Source organism: Pelobates fuscus, chromosome 6, assembly GCF_036172605.1.
Source record: "Pelobates fuscus isolate aPelFus1 chromosome 6, aPelFus1.pri, whole genome shotgun sequence".
Taxonomy (NCBI): Eukaryota; Metazoa; Chordata; class Amphibia; order Anura; family Pelobatidae; genus Pelobates; species Pelobates fuscus.
The window spans coordinates 212,032,725-212,051,615 of NC_086322.1; the positions used below are offsets into that span (position 1 = coordinate 212,032,725).

At 40.5% G+C, this 18,891-nt stretch overlaps 1 protein-coding gene across 1 annotated transcript in view; it reads left to right on the forward strand.

The window, feature by feature from the left end:
* Positions 1 to 18,891, forward strand: part of DNAH6 (dynein axonemal heavy chain 6) — a 257,043-nt gene that overhangs the window by 158,998 nt on the left and 79,154 nt on the right. The window contains exon 54 of the mRNA XM_063458711.1: positions 6,560 to 6,756. Coding sequence (XP_063314781.1) covers positions 6,560 to 6,756 — 197 coding nt within the window. The remainder of the gene's footprint in view (positions 1 to 6,559; positions 6,757 to 18,891) is intronic.

Here is an 18,891-nt window from a genome sequence, read left to right on the forward strand (position 1 = left end):
TGTTCCTTCATAACAAATGTTTAGACGTGACAGATTAATCCAGCCATTGTAATGGATCCAGCAGATTTCGATTCTACTATAACTACGCTGAATCAAAGAGTTGATACACTAGCCCAAGATGTGCAAGACCTGCAAGTTACTAACGAAAGAATTCTCACTTATGTCAGAGATCTACAAACTCATACTCCTCATACTATTCTGCACTCGGCTAGTGATCCTGCTGTATGTAACCCTGAAAAGTTCTCTGGAGATCGTTCAAAATACAGGGAGTTCCTCAACACCTGCAAATTATTAATTGCTTTGAAACCTCGATCTTATCCTACAGAAAGAACTAAAGTTTGTTCGGTTATTTCCTTTCTAAGAGGTGAACCTATGTCATGGGCCCATTCCTTTCTGGAAAACGATGACCCCCATCTTAGACTCACTGGATGAATTTTTTGAAGCCATGTCTCTTCTCTATGAAGATCCTAACAAACAAGCTACAGCTGATTTAACAATCAGAACTCTACAGCAAAGAAATAGACCCGTTGAAGATTACATTGCTGAATTTAAAAGATGGGCTGTAGAAACGCAATGGAACGACATCACATTGCGCAACCAATTTCGAATTGGTTTATCTGAAGCTGTAAAAGATGAACTGTCTAGAACAGAACTCCCTACTACTTTGAACGCTCTAATTCACTTATCAATCAGCATTGACAGAAGATTAAGAGAAAGAAAGGCAGAAAAAGCCCTTTTTCATTCTAAAGACCGAAAACCTTTTACTCCCTCAAAAGCTCCAGAAAAGACTTCCTTACCAAGTGAACCTATGGAAATAGGGGTAATAAGAAGTCCTCTCACTCCTGCAGAGAAGAACCGAAGACGTCAATTAAACCTATGCATGTATTGTGCCTCTCAAGATCATCTGGTTTCTGATTGTCCCTTATTAAAACGGACAAAGGCCGGTAGACAAGCCTATACCTCTGCGATCTTCAGTGCACTCCCCTCAACACCGACCACTCCGTTCACACCTATATCCCTTGTAATACAGTGGGATAAGGTGAGAATTGTTACTGAAGCTATCATCGATTCAGGTGCAAATGGGGTATTCATCGATTCAACCTTTATAACAAAGAATAAAATTCCTTGTGTTCGAAAAACCATTTCTGTTCCTATTAAAGTGATTGACGGCTCCTTTATCTCCTCGGGACCGATTCTTCATGAAACCATCCCTCTAAAGGTAACCACCAATCATATTCATACTGAATTTCTAGTATTTGATGTTATTCCATCACCTCTCTATCCCGTTATAATAGGGATCAACTGGTTAAGGAACCACAACCCTCAAATTTCTTGGTCTCCTTTCTCTCTCACCTTTAACTCACATTATTGTAAAGAAACATGTTTACAGCAAATTCCTATTCTTCAAATCTCCAAAGAACCAACCATACCTTCTTGTTATTCAGACTTTTCAGATGTCTTCAGTAAAAAAGAAGCTGAAACGCTCCCACCTCATCGTTCCTACGATTGTCCTATAGACCTCATACCTGGTGCCCCAGTACCTTTTGGGCACATCTACCCTCTCTCTGAGGCTGAATTACAAATTCTCAAAGAATATCTAGATGAAAACCTACGGAAAGGGTTCATTAGACCCTCTAGTTCACCTGCTGCCTCAAGTATGTTTTTTGTAAGAAACAAAGACCAGACTATACGTCCTATCATTGATTACAGAGCCTTAAACAAAATAACAGTTAAAAATCGTTATCCTCTTCCCCTCATCAATGAACTGGTTGAACGATTGAAAACTGCTACCATCTACACTAAGCTTGACCTTCGCGGGGCATATAATCTCATCAGGATAAAAGCTAATGATGAATGGAAAACTGCTTTCCGAACAAGATATGGCCTCTTCGAATATCTGGTGATGCCTTTTGGCCTCTGCAACGCCCCTGCAACTTTTCAACATTTCATAAATGATATCTTTAGAGACCTATTGGACGTCTGTGTCATCATTTATTTAGATGATATTCTCATATACTCCAACACTCCTGAGGAACATAGAAAACATGTCAGATGGGTGTTATCAAGACTCAGAACTCACAAATTATTCGCTAAACCCGAAAAATGTATTTTTCACGTCAAAGAAATAACCTTCTTAGGTTATGTCATCTCCCCTCATTCAATAGGTATGGATAATTCAAAAGTCGATTGTATCATCAACTGGCCTGTTCCCTCTACAGTAAAAGAATTACAGCGATTTCTAGGGTTCGCCAACTTCTACAGAAAATTTATTAAAAACTACTCTGAGATAGCTCACCCACTCAATCAACTTAACAGTAAAAAACATCCCTTCAATTGGAACGAGAAGGCTCAAACTGCCTTCACTGAATTAAAGAGAAAGTTTACAACAGCTCCTATTCTTCAACTTCCAAATCCTTCATATCTTTATGTCCTTGAAACGGATGCTTCGGAAATTGCAATTGGAGCTGTCCTTTCTCAACACAAAACTCCTCAAGAACCTCTTCATCCTGTCGCCTTCTTTTCACGATCATTATCTCCTGCCGAAAAGAATTATCCTACAGGAGAAAAAGAATGATTAAGTATCAAAGTGGCTTTAGAAACCTGGAGACACCTTCTTGAAGGCGCTCAGAACTCTTTAATCATTTATACTGACCATAAAAATCTCGAATATCTTCACTCCAATAAAACACTGTCTGCTCGACAAGTAAGATGGAATCTCTTTTTTTCCCGGTTCAACTTCCAAATCGTCTTTAGACCTGGGTCTAGAAACAAAAAGGCTGATGCCCTTTCCAGGATCCATAAAGACACTAAAATTGAACCTCCTTCGCCTAAAGTCATTGGAATCTTATCTTCTCTTATTGATGACATTAAAGATCTCAGTGAAGATGCTCTCGAACTTCCTAAATCAATTAAATTATCCAAGAAAAACGGTCTCTACTATTTCAAAGACCGGATTTACGTACCTCCCTCTTTCAGAATTAAAGTACTCGAATTTATTCATGATTCTCCTCTGGCAGGTCATCCAGGTATAAAAAAGACCCTTGAATTGTCTAAAAGATACTATTGGTGGCCTTGTCAAGACCAAACTATTGAATCTTATGTCAAATCTTGTTCTGTATGCCAAAGATCAAAACATGTCCATCATCAACCATTTGGTCAATTATTGAATTTACCAATTCCTGAACGACCTTGGCAATCCATTTCTATGGATTTTCTGGTAGAATTACCTCCTTCTCATCATCATACCACCATTTTAGTGGTAGTAGACCGCTTCACGAAAATGTCTCATTTCATTCCTTTAACCCCTTAAGGACACATGACTTGCCTGACACGTCATGATTCCCTTTTATTCCAGAAGTTTGGTCCTTAAGGGGTTAAATAAGTTACCCTCATCCTCTGAACTTTCGAAAATATTTCTTGATAACATAGTTAAACTTCACGGACTGCCAGACGAAATCATTTCAGACCGAGGAACTCAATTTACCTCCAAATTTTGGAATGCATTATGTGCCACTCTTCATATCCAACGTAAACTATCATCTGCATATCATCCTCAAACAGATGGACAAACTGAAAGAGTCAACCAATGCTTAGAACAATATCTACGATGTTATTGCTCTCACTTACAAGACGATTGGATAACTTGGTTACCTATGGCAGAATTCGCATATAATAACTCTTTTCATACCAGCAGTAAAATGACTCCATTTCTATCCAATTATGGATTTCATCCTTCCTCATTTCCTGCTCAGACTGTTTCTTCATCTAATCTCTCCGATTCGAATCAAATCTCTCATATGTCCTCTTTATTCAAGAAATTGCATGAGAATCTAGAATTGGCCTCCTCCAATCAAAATAAGTTTTTTGATACAAAAAGACAACCTTCACCTTCTTATAAAATCGGTGATCTTGTCTGGCTTTCCTCAAAGAACATCTCTACAAATCGTCCATCAAAGAAGTTAAGTTCTCTTTTTCTTGGTCCTTTTCCAATAATATCGGTTATCAACCGTAATGTTGTTAAATTGAAACTTCCACCAACTTTAAAGCTACATCCTGTTTTTCATGTGTCCTTGTTGAAGCCTCATCATCCTGACCCTTTCCAAAGAAATGTCACTACTTCTCCTGATCCCATATTGGTCCAGGGTGAAGAAGAATACGAAATTCAAAGTATACTGGATTCAAGGATCCATCGTGGCTCCTTACAATACCTCATCAGATGGAAAGGATATGGTATTGATGAAGATACATGGGAAAACTCCTCTGTCGTTCATGCTGACAAATTGATTGCCAAATTTCACAAGCGTTACCCTTCTAAGCCAAGTCAATAGCACCCAGAGGTTGCTCATTAAGGAGGGGATACTGTCATGCCTTAATTATGATATCATCTTACTTCCTGGTTCCACGGAGCTTAACCACACCTCTTTATGACACGGTCTCCCTATTTAATCTGACCGCACAAGCTGATCGACGCTGGATTAATGAACTACGTTCCGTACTCACGAACCGGCTGCAACATCGTTGTGAAAGCCTCTGTTACCAGACCGGACTGGAAGACTTCAAGTTCCCTTCGCCTTTCCTCATCCACGACTAAAGCTGAACTCTCACCATTCAGGATAAACCGCCTCTGAGGAGATCTCGGGAACCAGTGTTCTATGTGCCGGAAGCTAAGTAAAACCTCTGTGATAAGCGTTGCATCTCAAAGCTGTTATTTCCTGTCTCCAAAGTCCTTCGTTAAAACAAACCCGTTACAGCTAACTTCAACTCATACTTGTCTCAGTTAGCTGCATCTGTCTTACTTCAGTTTATGGAACAGCTATTGTAACTTCTTATCACCTAATTAATTAATACTACTAAAGGACTCTTTCTGATTCAGTTATCGTTTACTACTTAAAGCTACAGTGCCTATAATTGTGGACTTCAGTTATCGTTTACTACTTAAAGCTACAGTGCCTATAATTGTGGACTTCAGTTATCGTTTATTACTTAAAGCTACAGTACCTGTAAATTGGAATTAAAGTCAATACCTTTTACTTTTTATAATAAATATTCAAACTATAAGAAATCTGCAGTTGTGTTCCTTCATAACAAATGTTTAGACGTGACACTTTGGTGGTCCTTCCACCCCTTAGTGGTCCTTATCCCCCCTCCCCTAGTGGTCCTTATCCCCCCTCCCTTAGTGGTCCTTATCCCCCCCAACCTCCCATAGTGGTCCTTATCCCCCCTCCCTCCCTCCCCTAGTGGTCCTTATCCCCCCTCCCCTAGTGGTCCTTATACCCCCCCTCCCTTAGTGGTCCTTATACCCCCCCCCCTCCTCCCTTAGTGGTCCTTATACCCCCCCTCCTCCCTTAGTGGTCCTTAACCCCCTCCCCCCCCTCCTCCCTTAGTGGTCCTTATACCCCCCTCCTCCCTTAGTGGTCCTTAAACCCCCTCCCCTCCCCTCCCCCCCCTTAGTGGTCCTTACCCTCCCCTCCTGCCCATGTAGCGTGGCCGGGCGGCGCGGAACGCGGGACAGGAACCTTTGTTTCCTGTACCCGGCCGCCGGCGGAATGACAGGAAATGCTCACTGAGTGAGCACTTCCTGTCATTCCGCCGGCGGCCGGGTACAGGAAACAAAGGTTCCTGTCCCGCGCCGCCCGGCCACGCTACATGGAGAGACCGGCAGGAGGGAGCGCTCTGCGCTTCCCTCCTGCCGGTCATAAACCCGGCCGCCCTCCATGCAGCAGTGCTGCGCCGCCTGGGGCTTGCTAAAGCGCTCAGGTGGCGAAGCATGAGGAGGCGCAGCGGGGACAGGGATCCGGCGCCCCCTGGTAAGTTGCGCCCTAGGCGGCTGCCTAGGTCGCCTTACAGGTGGCGCCGGCCCTGGTCTCGGTTTTAAAAATAACATTCCACTATTTTTACTCTATGAAATTACCCATGATGAATCTTCCAAGACCCAGTTATAAAATGTACCTGCAACTTATTTTTTTTTTTTTAACAATGAACAATTAAGTTATTTACCTGTCAAATCCTGCTATAGTTATCTGTTGCCAAGCAAGAAGTAAATTGTACTCAAAGCTTATCAGAATAACAAACTTCAAATCAGAAACACATGAATGGTGCAGTCATCATGTGCTTTCTGGGTTATTTGTTAACACTAACTCACAACCTTTAATTCATACCTCCAATTCTAATGATTAATTCCTAAACTCTGCCATATTAGTGCCAATATAAAAACGGTAGAATTTTAAATGTTATATTTTGATGCTTATTATTTCAGTGTTGTTGTTGCAGTATCACTATTTTACTTCGGATAGTCTTTATTCCAGTCACCACAAAACAATCTAGCAGCAGTTTCAACCCTTACTGTGTTTATCAAGCTGTTGCTTTGTCATGTTATAGTGATTGGAATAAGGCTCTTTAAAATCATCCAAAAGCTTCAGTACTATTTCCTGCACATTGTGGGAGCTGGAGGTGGAGACCCCTAAATCAAAGCCAGCTGTGAGTGCTTCTCTGTATTCCGTTATTATGCTTTATTCAAAATCAATTATTAATTCTTTTCCCATATGACTCTTTGTTATAGCTAAAACAATGGCACTCACACAAGCCCGTTTGAACCGTGCTGGGAAATTAACTTCTGCCTTAGCAGATGAGCAAATCCGTTGGCAAGAGAGTATCGCTAATTTCGAAGAAGAGATTTCAAATGTGATGGGAAATGTTTTCATTGCTGCAGCCTGTGTTGCTTACTTTGGTGCATTTACAGCCATTTACAGACAACAGGTAGGAATGTTGCATTATATGCGTGTGTGTTTTCAATGTAATATAGCCATGGTGCTTTTCCAGTCAAACAAATACCATGCAAATAAGAAGAACACTTATTGGATGACATTAGCTTGATGAAAGATCAGCTCCACATGCCCCTAATTAGTTTCTTCCCAGTGTCAGAGTGGTCTATGTTGCACTGGGGAGGGCTGTGGAACTGAAGTAAACATATCCTGTGCAGTAACCTTGTGATTGATAAATATGATGTGTCTGTTCCAACTACAGGGACCCGCTGGAATAGCATGGTGACCCAAATTTGTGTCTCAATTTAGGAGTTCAGATCCACTAATATAGTGGTACTGTCTGGCAATCAATCAAATTCTTCAGGCCTACTCATATTCCATAATGATCCTAACCTTCTATCCATGTACGAAGCATTGTCACCCTTAAAATATCACTTTGAACACTAGATACCACATAGTTCCTAATGGGTATAGCCCAATCTTGTGATTGAATGAAATATCATGTTCCAGCCTTTTTAATTGCTTCTATACATGTGTCATAATCCAATTAATAATCCATCAATATTCAGTATTCAGAATCCAGCTACCCAGTCAGACTGGACTCTAGAAACCCAACCCAACATGGATTGGCAGTAATAACCTCTCTGCTGATATGCTCAGTGAAAACGTTAAAACTCTTATTTTATTTTCTGCATGGTTTGGTCTTCTACACTGGGGGGGAGAGAGGTGGGGGGGGGGTGAGGGAGCCCCTCACTTTTTTTTAATGTTAATTACAATTTAGATTTGATAAAAAAAACTTGCATAATTAATATTATGCATAAAAATGCATAATAAAAAGAGTTGCACAGAGATAACATAACACTAATAGTGTTACATCTAATAAAAAAAAATATACTGTATCCAGGAGAAAAGTCTACACACAAGGAGTTTATTCAATAAAAAGGGGTTTGTGGTTGATTGATAAACAAAAAAGCAAAATTTATGTCAACATAAGTTGTAAAAATATGTCAACTGAAGACATTTTTCTGTGTTGACTATTATAACATACACAATTCAATTGCCGATTCTCCACAATTCAGTAATTATATAAATAATTTATTAATATTAGGGAATATGCTCAACTTTAAACCCCTTTTGAACTGTCGTATTTGCTTGAATAAAGATACATAATTTCCAATTAGTAAAAGTTTAATCCATTGATTCACCAATGCTTTACAATTCTCTTTATCCCAAATCAGTGCAAATCTGTTATTAAAGAAAAATCCAAAAATGCATTTCACAAGTCTGACATAGTGCTCTAAGTTCTCATTACTCACCTATAAATACCATCTTTAATTATTCTTAACGTTAATCAACTGGGTCAGTTTGTGTCCTACTGCGTCTCAAGCCTGAAGTACTTCACATCCAGAGCCACTTCTTGATTTTATTGTTTCCTCTTTGCGTTCCTCGTATGTTCCATTGCACAGAACTCAGAGGAATATGTTTCTACTTCCGTCTCTTTATATATTATTCCACACAATCATTAATAATGTACCTACAATATGCCTATCATACAAAATATAACATAACTATACGTTCCACTTATTTTCCATGTAAAATCCAAATACATTGAGCCCACCGTCTCCATGCTTTCATACCTTCCATTCCTTTAGATATTACATGCTATGTATTGGTACATTAAATATTACTCCCTACCCAGCGCTCCATGGCTTTAATAAGTTTTTTTTTTTTTTAATTCTTTATTTTTGGCAGTGCAGTAGTGAGTACATCATTTGTCAATGACATGAATAAGGTACATCGATAATATACAATAGACAGTGTTGGTTTGTATAAAGATTCAAAGCCTACTGCACTGTTATTTTATGGTTAAAGTAGCGTAAACAACATTTATGAACATAGTAGTTACATATCTCAGCTTACATGTCCTAACCTCCCACATTGATAACGTTTACGTCTACTATCTGGGCAGAAGGGGGGACAACACATCTGTTGGAGGAGCTGGCCAGGCTTATGAGGCGGTTAATGTTAGGCATATGTGTTAAACACAAAAAACAAAAATAAAAATATAAGATAACTGCTAATAAAACATGCTGGGTTGTCCAGTCTAACCCTGGGGACGTGCGGCGTAGGCCGACTAGGATGAACATAGTATGGGCCTGTGTTTCGGGGACACCTGTGGCTCGCTGATTTTATGGATGGTATGCTAGGGCAAAGGCCCCGAACATGCTGAGGTGATTGGCTGCCTGTTAGTTTAAACTTGACAGGGTGCTTTAAGTGTAGGGGTTGTCCAAATTTAGTTCCCCTGGGTTCAAGCATGATTGAGGCGTTCCGTCCCCTTTCCTTCTTTTAATTCTCAGTCCCTGGCATCAGCTGCAAGAAAATTTACAACATACAAAAATTTATACCAAACTAAAATTACTATACGTTTGTCTACGCCGAGGCGTAACTCTATAAAAAGGTATGTCAGCAAGCAGTCGAGAACACTAGGAGGGATCAGTGATACCATAGTAGCGGTGATCATGTCCACCATTCTCCGCTGGTGATTAGTGATTGAGTGAGGATGGTTTCGTGTGTATTGGGGTTCTAAGGTCCCTTAGGAAGGGGTGTTGTGTCGTATGGAGGCATGCGCAGGGAGATACGTGCTTGAGTACGATAATAATATAGGTATTTGAGGGGTTAACAAAATGAGAACCGGTATCAGTGGTTCTTTGTGCGGTGTCAGTAGTGGTTTGTCTGTTGTCCCCTTCACTAGTCTCCCTCCCCGTGTTGAATTATATAGTTGTGAAGTCCCATAGCAGTTGTGCCATCTTTAAGGTACGAGAGCCTAGGGGGATAGTCTGAGTGCGAAGGTTCAGGATAATGAACTGAGTTAGCTTATTGAGTCCTGTGCCCCGTTCTAAACTAAAAAATAGCGGACATAATGACCTGCAAGCCACTATACCTCTCGTGTATGTCAATTGAGTGCTGTGTGAAGCTCATGCCTCTGGGTGATAGGCATTTTAACTGCTTAGGGGGAGGACACACGGTAGGTGAGGCGTACAAGTGTACCTGAATCTGTTTCACATGACCCTCCAGGAATTGGCGCTCTTATCTGGTATAAAATACTGTACAATACAGGTTATGGTAGATTGCTGGTAAACGGAACATTAATATCAATCATCAAATGTCCCTGTGAGTCTAGCTTCCGTGCCAGAGATAAGAGAGTCCCCCATTCCGGAAAGGACAAATAACCTAAACACAATAAAAATTAGACAACTTAACAAGAATCTGATGAGGGTTCCTAGCCGGGCTAGGGTAACCTGGTAACCTCAGGGTTTGAAACTGCCCCCTGTATAACTTTTATCGGTGTGTGACCGATTGTGTGTTCGCCAGTCTCTGTTCATGTGGTGACCGCAACATAGGGGTCGGGTGTTAGTCCCTGCGGCACAAATGGGATGGTTCTCGCTGGGTCCCAGGGGTGCGTTGGCGAGGCAGTACCATGCTGGCCCATCTGGGTAAGGGAGTCCGGAGGGAGGCCCAAAGCCTGCAGTAATTGCGCCGCTTCGGCAGGGTCTTGTATTTTGTGGTATTCCGTTCCTTGGCGGACCGCGAGCGTGTGTGAGGGCCGCCAGCGGTATTGAAAGTCATGTTGTCGGAGCAGTGAGGTAAGTGGTCGGAAAGAGCGCCGCCACGCCAGGGTGGTAGTTGAGAGGTCAGTGAAGAAGCTTAGTATCATACCTTCAAATCGGAGAGACGGTTTACCCCTTAAGGCTTTAAGGACTGACATTTTGTCTTGGAAGGTGCGAAAAGTTACTATTAAGTCCCTGGTAATCTTTGCCGGAGCGTTTGGTGGCTTGGTAATTCTGAAGATGCGGTCAGGGCTAATGCCTGTAGCGTGTGAGGGTGTCATAATGGTTGCTAGCAGTCGGTTAACTACCTGTGGGAGCTCCGCATCAGGTATTGTGTCCAACAACCCTCGGATTTTCAGGTTGGTTCTCCGCCTGGCATCTTCGTGTTCTGCCATGCGGTGTTCATGGTGACGTTGTTGTGTTTGTAGATCCCTCACCGCCCGCTGAAGTTCACCGATCTCTTTGGTGTGGGTCGAGGAGGCTCTTTCAAGGGTGCCCATGCGGGTCGTCAGGCCCTTCAGGTCCCCCCTTACCGCTGTTATGTCTTTCTGTAGAGTTGTTTGGAGGTCAGTGAGTAATTGTTTTAGTACCGCTGTAGTTACCGGAGCCGAGTCCGGGTCAGGTCTGCGCTGTTGCGGGGGTTGTCCCGGCATAGGAGGTGGTGGAGGTTCGTCTTCAGACAGGTCGTCGGAGAAATCCGAACAGCCTCCGTGGAGCGCCGCCATATTGGACGCACTTGGGCCTCGTGCCTGCCTCCACATGTCTCCGATTGTGAGCCCTGGGGTAGGTTTTGCCATTATTGTTTTCTTTGTTTTTCGCCCCATAGTGGTGGAAGCGTTTAGATGGTCTTTGTGAATAGTTGGGGGTCCGTCTTTAGTTTTTCCCCCTGATTTCGTCGTTTGTAGCTCGGAGCTCTCGTTTAGTGCGGCCGCTCGCTCCTGCAGTTAGGCCACGCCCGGCTTTAATAAGTTGCCAGAGGAAATAAAGTAATTAATCATTGAAGGAATCCTATATGAACAATAGTGATTTTTCCATAATATACTGTTAGACACAGCTGTCCGCCTAATTTAAACAGCACTGACATTATGTCTGGTAAATCATAGACAAGTTGGTAACTCGAACACCTTTTGGATATATACAGGAGTGCGCAGGATTTCCAAATCTACACATTTTTGTGCAGTATGAGCTGCCAGTTGTGAAACAAAACAATCACAGCTTGTGTCACAAAGGATCTTTATTAGTCACACATCAATTCAAAATTATCAAGTATTGCAGATTGTTGTAATACCTTTTTTATTGGACTAACAGAAATCTGTTATGAGAAGCTTCCAGGAGTTCCACCCTTTTTAAAGTCTTAAACATTTTTCAATCAATACTTTAGACTTGATACAATTAGGAACTCCTGAAAGCTTGTCACTACAAATGTATTACAAGAAACTGAAACACTTCATTATTTTGCTTCTATATTACTGGACTAGTACTTCAACTGAAATATCATTTACACGTCATCAGCAATAAATTCCAAATACTTCTCAGCAGCAGTATCTTGCCATACTAAGCAAAATACAGCAATAAAGAGGGGCCTGCAAAATGATGCCAATTTAACAGATCTAGATGTGCTGGTTTACATGAACATGCTAAAAATATATGTTTATTCTAAAATAGGTGTTTTCTCATGTAACATAGGTTTTCCATATTAGTACACTGATTCATATTGTGAGTAGCAGTTCCTTACTATTTAAAAAAAAATGACTTAGATGCTTAATCCAAAGCATCTATCTATCTATCTATCTATCTATCTTTCTATCTATCTTTCTATCTATCTATTTATCACAAAATAATGAAAAAATTATTGAATATATTGGCCTGATTATAGGTTGTACATTTTCATAAGTGTCATAATTAGAACAGGCTTTAACTGAAACATGCCTTTCTCCTTCGGACACTACTATCTTTGCCTCATTATCTTTTGGTGGTCTTCATTTTGCTCACAGCCCAAGACAATCTGACAGTAAGAGTGTCGGGGAACGATTTCTGTTTTCACCCAATGTATTCCTTATTTTTGGGATGGAAGAATCACACCAATATGAATAAAATAGATTGTATCATTAAAGAATATTTACAAGAGATAAGGAAGAATACATCACCAAGTAATACGCAACATCCCAGTCCACACCCCAGGCTGCGAAGCCTTTGTCAGGAGTAAATTAATCAGCACGTCTGCTCACAAATCTCCCAGAATTTCCCTCATTTATAGAACTTTAATAACAATTGTCATGCGCAGTAGTATGAGTATGGACATATAGCATCTCGTGAGAACATGATGTCGCTCTATCTTCAAGCACTGACCAGATGCCCAAGACACAGGAGTCATGTATCACACAATAATAATTGTAAGATTATTATGGGAACTTTGCAAAGAGCCTGAAAGTTGTTATGATAACTTTGCAACATAAGATTATGAGAACTTTGCAACAAAAGAAGCTACACAATAACAATTGCCCTAAAGTTATTCTGAGAACTTTGCAAAGAGCCTGAAAATTATTGTGAGAACTTTGTAACATAAGAAGCTGTGATCAATATGAAATTAATATTTTCATTACACTCAACTGCTCCTTTAAACCTTTACCCACCCCCTTTCTTCTCTTTTTCCTCATTTGAAGTTCACTCAATTTCCCCGTTAAAACCAATCTCTGCAAATATTGCCATTATTTACCATCTCCCAGGTTATCTTCCTTGACCATTTTGATCCCTGGCTTCCCTACTTTCTTTCAAATAATATTCCTTATCTAATTCTTGGGGACTTTACCTTTCCAGTAAACCCACCCTTGACAAAACGTCTTTCACTTGATTCCTCCCTTGGGTCATCCCAGTGAGCTAATTCTCCCGCGCATGAATCTTATTTTTTCAGATGCATGCACCGTCTCTAATCTCTGTAACGCTCCATTTCTTCTCTCAGATACCCATCTCTTATCATTTGTTCTTGAGAGCTCCTTGCCCAACATTCTCAGCCTAACCCTCCTCAACTCAGAGGAAACCTGAATTATCTTGACCTCCAGCAACTGTCAGCTGATGCACATTATCAAATCTCATATATCCCTACCTTTTCTTGTCCCTATCTGGCTATCTATATAGCACAAGCCTTATCTCTGCCCCGGGCTCTGCAGCCCTGCTGCAAACATACACCTCAAGGAGGACGCACCTCTAACTGTGGCAAACTAAGCAAGCCCTCTCCCTACAGAGATGCTCCCATTCAACTGAACACTGACAGACCTTCTCAATTATAAATTAATCTTGCGTTTGTATAGTGCGGCCCTCACCATTGCAAAACAATCATACTTTTTTTCTTTAATGAGTTCAATGAGTTCATTCTCTCACAGTCCCAGGGATCACTTTAAAACCTTCAACTCTCTTCTTTGCCCTGCTGTGGCCATCTCCCATATTAACCTTTCAGCCCATAGCTTTGCAGGCTACTTTACTGGCTACTTTAAAGAAAGAATTCCCCCTTTCGCTAATCTTTCTCTCAACTGCACTTGGCCTTTCCTACACTTTAGGCCTTTTCCCAGGCTACTGACCAGGAGGTGGCTTCTCTTCTCATTTTCTCTCACCCCATGTTTCTCTGCTTGATCCCATCCCATCTCACCTTATCAGATCTCTTTCCCCTTGCCTTGTGCTGTCCTTAACACATATCTTCAACTGCTCTTTTTTTTCTGGCATTGTCCCTCCTCCCTTTAAACATATTAGATATAGTAATGAACCCAAGGCAAACCAAGGTTTACACATAAAAAACATTTATTCATGCATTGAAGAAATACATCAAGTAACTTTGACAGAAAAAAGTGCATAGAATAGTGCATATCCAATCAATAGTACCAATACCGCAATAGTAATAAAGGGCTAATTACATACACACATTAAAAAGGTATACTGACTAAGAGCAGGAGAAATTTAATTTTCATTTCATTCCCCATAGAAATGCATTGATTCAATGCACCTCTATGAAGAGATGATGTTTGGAGATGCTAATTGCCCATAACATATCAAACTTATTGCAGCCATGTTGCTTCTTTGGACACACACATACTAATACATGTATACATTTGCACACTGATGCATGTGTATACACACTCTAAAACACAGACACATATTCACACGTTTATACGTATAGATAGATATTCCAATCACATACTGCTACAACTGCCAGAAAGACACACACACATCTTAACTGCCACACACAGACTCACATTCTCAGGCACACACAGATGCACTATAAGAGACATATATAAACACTTATACAGACACCAAAAAAATGTCAGACACATAGACACATGCTGAAAGAAACACACTGTCACACACATACATACACTGCCAGTAACACACATTGTCAGATACATACACACATATACACGGTGGCAAACTCACACACTGTCAAACATATGCACACTTACACATGCCGACACACACTCGCACACACTGTTAGAAACACACACATTTACTTTGGTGGTGTAGAGGTGACAGTGTGTTGTAAATCCTGACAGCAGCCATCAGACATCCCACATGCTGCTTTCCTGCTCCATTATAATGTGATGTGTAGATTGACATAGTAATGTAGCAAGGGACAGAGTCTGGTGGCTGCTGACAGGACTCCCTATTAGCCTCAGCCACCCTCCGATTATCTATTTCTCCTGGAGGGTGGGTGTGCCCTTCATGCGAAAAGCAACAACACTGCTCCCTGCGAAGCCTGGAAGAGGGCCAAACATCCTGTGCCAGTCCTCCCCCATCCCAGCATTATGAGCCACCTCTGAGGACCTTACTATCCCCTACCCCAGACTGCAGCTTAATCACTAAAAATCTAACAGGCTGCAGCCCTCCATGGCAGCATTATCAGGACAGACAGCTTTCTCCTACAGACAGCAGCAGTCTCAGGTAAGTGTAAAATCAGAGGAAAGAGGCTGCTGCTGCCATCTGTCCATGCTCTTCCTCCCATCCGGAAATGTAGCAGCTCCGACAAGAGGAGTTGCTACAGAGAGCTGAATGTAGACAGTCAGTATCTGTATTCAGCTTCTGAAGGTCACAGCTTGGTGGCTTTTGGTGCCACCGAGCTGTGACTTTCAGGACTTACAAAAGAAATAATTTGCAAATTACATTTGTTTGCTTTCATTTGCAATTAAGCAAATCGTGTATACACGTTTGTGGAGTATTAATGCAAGCTCTTGCAATCATGTAAACACGAGTATTGAATTGAAGGAGTTAATGGATAACTGTTAAGTTATGCTTAGCATGCAATAACAGAAGCCCAATTGGCTCTCTAACTGAAAAACAATACAAATAAATTAAGAAAGAAAATAAAAGTGTGGACGCATAGAACTTCCAAAAATCACATAAGCTTGGTTAGTGGTCACTCCTCCTTCTCCACCCCATGGACTACAAGATGGAGAGCACAAGTCCTAACTGTTCCTGTTTAGGAGGGGCAATCCCTATTTTGGACCAAAAAACATCCTCTGTTCTAGGTGCTCCATATTGTTAGAGTGTATAACAGAGCTCCACGGTAATAATAATAGTCACAGAAATGTGTTATTTTATTAATGTGTTTCAAAATCAGTCTGTGTAAATAAGATACATTGTTCTTGTTCTAAGTTACATTGTAGCTGCAAATATTACAGGTAAGTAAGAACAGCCCTGCCCATGGACAAACCTCTAGCCACACCTAAAATTAGGTGTGCCTGTCTTGTGAAAAAATATATGGTGCCTCGTACAAGACAAAGAGATACTCAGTCAACCGGGCAGTAATACTTAATAAAACATTCTTATTAAATTCAATGGCTTCTATTAAAGGGGCGGCAGATGCCCAGCCTCCTAGTCCCATAAATTAGTTGTTTTTTTTTAGAATGAGTGTGCAATGGTTTTACATGGTTTTGTTTGCAGTACTGAAAGGGTTAAATTGGTTATAGTAATGGTGATAGCACATGTAAAGTAACAGTCCCTTTTTACTCAGTAAGGCATGTAATGCATATTTAGACTTTGAGTTTAAAAAAATAGAAAATCTATCTTTTTTGCTGGGCTATAGTGTTCTCAGTAGGTCTTGAATAGAAGTTTTTCTCACAGATTTCTATGGGAGTAAATCTTAGCAGGCAGTGTTTTTTGTTTGCTTGTTTGTTTTTTACTGTACTCTAGGGCATTTAACAGATGTGGCTGAATAGCAGCATAAGTCTTTTTTTTGTTTTTCTGTGGATGGAGTACAAACTGGTCCCTGGTGCCTAAGGAATTTAAGATTAAAAAAAGAAAGTGCTTATCTGATATGCCATAAATTATATTTTTTTACCACATATATCCCAACAATGGCACCTTATGTGGCTGTGAATAACAAGGTTGCACATTTTTTTTATATTGGTTTACTGAGCCTAGTGAGGCATTTATTCATCCAAGGAAATCAGCCATAGGCTTATCAGTCTCCCTAGGCTACATTTTTGTATAGAAGAGCAGCATCAACTCTGAGGGCCGAATTCACAAAGCATAAAACATCACAACGGGAAGTAAAGTAGAAAAACTAGACCGTGCCCATCATCACATTTCTACTGAATAATTACTTATAAATGCTGAAAACAAATCTTACTGTCACTTTTAATACTCTTATGTTAATTTACGTGAAATCATCCTGAAAGCGTGAAATATATCCACCACAAACATGATCCTGAGCGTAAATATCAAATGCCAAATTTGCAATACACATTGAATTTACAGTGAAGTTAATGGGAATTTCTGTAGACATATAGAAATATGAGAAAAGGCTCCAGGAATAAATAGTCTTGCCTGTTAGCCAACTGTTTAATGCATTGGACCATGGCTTGTGATATTTGGCTGATTGCTTTACAGACCTGAGTTATATCCACTTCAGTTCAACAAACGTGCTTGTAGTCAACTGGCCTGGCAGCATTTATAAATTCTGTTACGTTGTTAAAATAGAAAACAGGGTATTTTAAAGTTTCTCTATGTGGTTCAGCATAAAGTTTTCAAGAACCTTTAATTAAGGTTTGCTAGGAAAACTCTTACAGCTTGATTCACTAGAGCCCGCTGTATTACAAAAGTCATAGTTTGAGAAAAGTTACACTAAATGGTATTTAGCAGTGTTCATATCATATCCACTACACCAGCAAACTTCCCATGTGCTCCTATTTAGTAGAGACAGTCCCTATTTTGAGTGCAAAACTTTCTGTCCATATTTTGTGTCCTAATGACCATATTTTCTATTAGCTCCATGTTGTTGGTGTGCCTGAGCTCCACATCAATAATACTTTGCCACCCAGTGCCGATTGTGAGGGGTGGAGCCTAATGAGAGGGGTGGGTCCTAAAACAAAGGGTGTTGCCTTGGAGTGGGACCCTGAGGGTGAGGGGGGGGGGGGAGGGAGGGGGGAGCCTAAAGACCCTATAGTGCCAGGAAAACTGGTTTGTTTTCCTGGCACTATAGTAGTCCTTTAACAAAGGAAGTGGATCTTGCCTTATGCCTTATCTTCCTTTAGCTTGCCCTGTTCCTCCGATTCATTCAAACCTATTCTGTAGCAGAAAATACACCATTTCAGACCATATTAGGGTGCCTAAATTTTCTTTGACTTTAGTTTTTGATATGTAACCTTCAATACCTTTACAAGATCATTGATAATCATGTTAAAGAAATGTGGAATCAGTATGCTGTATAGGTGAACTCTCCAAATAAGCTGTTTTCCAGTTTGACTTTTTTGGAATAGAATTCACAACACCCTTTCTGAATTTCCAAGTTTAGCTAATAAACCCAAGTATGTTTGAAATCTCTAGGCAGAAAGACAAAAAATCGATTTATTACATACAAGTTACAGAGAAATAGACATCACAGTGTGTTCTATAAATCTCAGCTCCATCTGCTTGCCTAGAGGTCTGACTCACACTGCTAGGTCTATTTCATGTATCTAAGATCAATCTTGTTTCTTTTTGGTTTGTCAAATAGCTTCTTGTGTGTTCATATTCCTTCCTTCCTTATTTATGCGTCACCTTCCTCCCCATTGTCCCCTCTCTTTCATCCCCTTCTTCCTATATGTTTCCTCTGCAAATCCTTTTTTCATCCTCCATGTTTCTGGATCTGTATCTATGTATCAAACACAAATGTTTCTGTGTAGACGGATGGATAATTTACTTGAATGCACTGACGGAAGGGCATTTTCTGTCTGAGATCCAGATCCACCAGAGGTGTGCTCTCAGAAAAAATAGAAACATTTCTGTTTCTCAGAATTACATTGTTTGAGAACAGCACTTATGCGCCAAAGCTATTACATTAAGATCTGCATATTCTTAAATGAATAATATATACCAAGGCAATGTTTCCCTTTATAAAGGAGAGTAATCAACAAGTTATTAAGACTCTATAGTACTCTATAATAATTATATATATAAAATTATAACCCCCCTTCTTGATTACTAGTAACGCACACTTCCCTAGTAACAAGCTTTGCCTTCCATGCTTTTTTTGTTTTCTTTTTAAATTACCCTTAGAA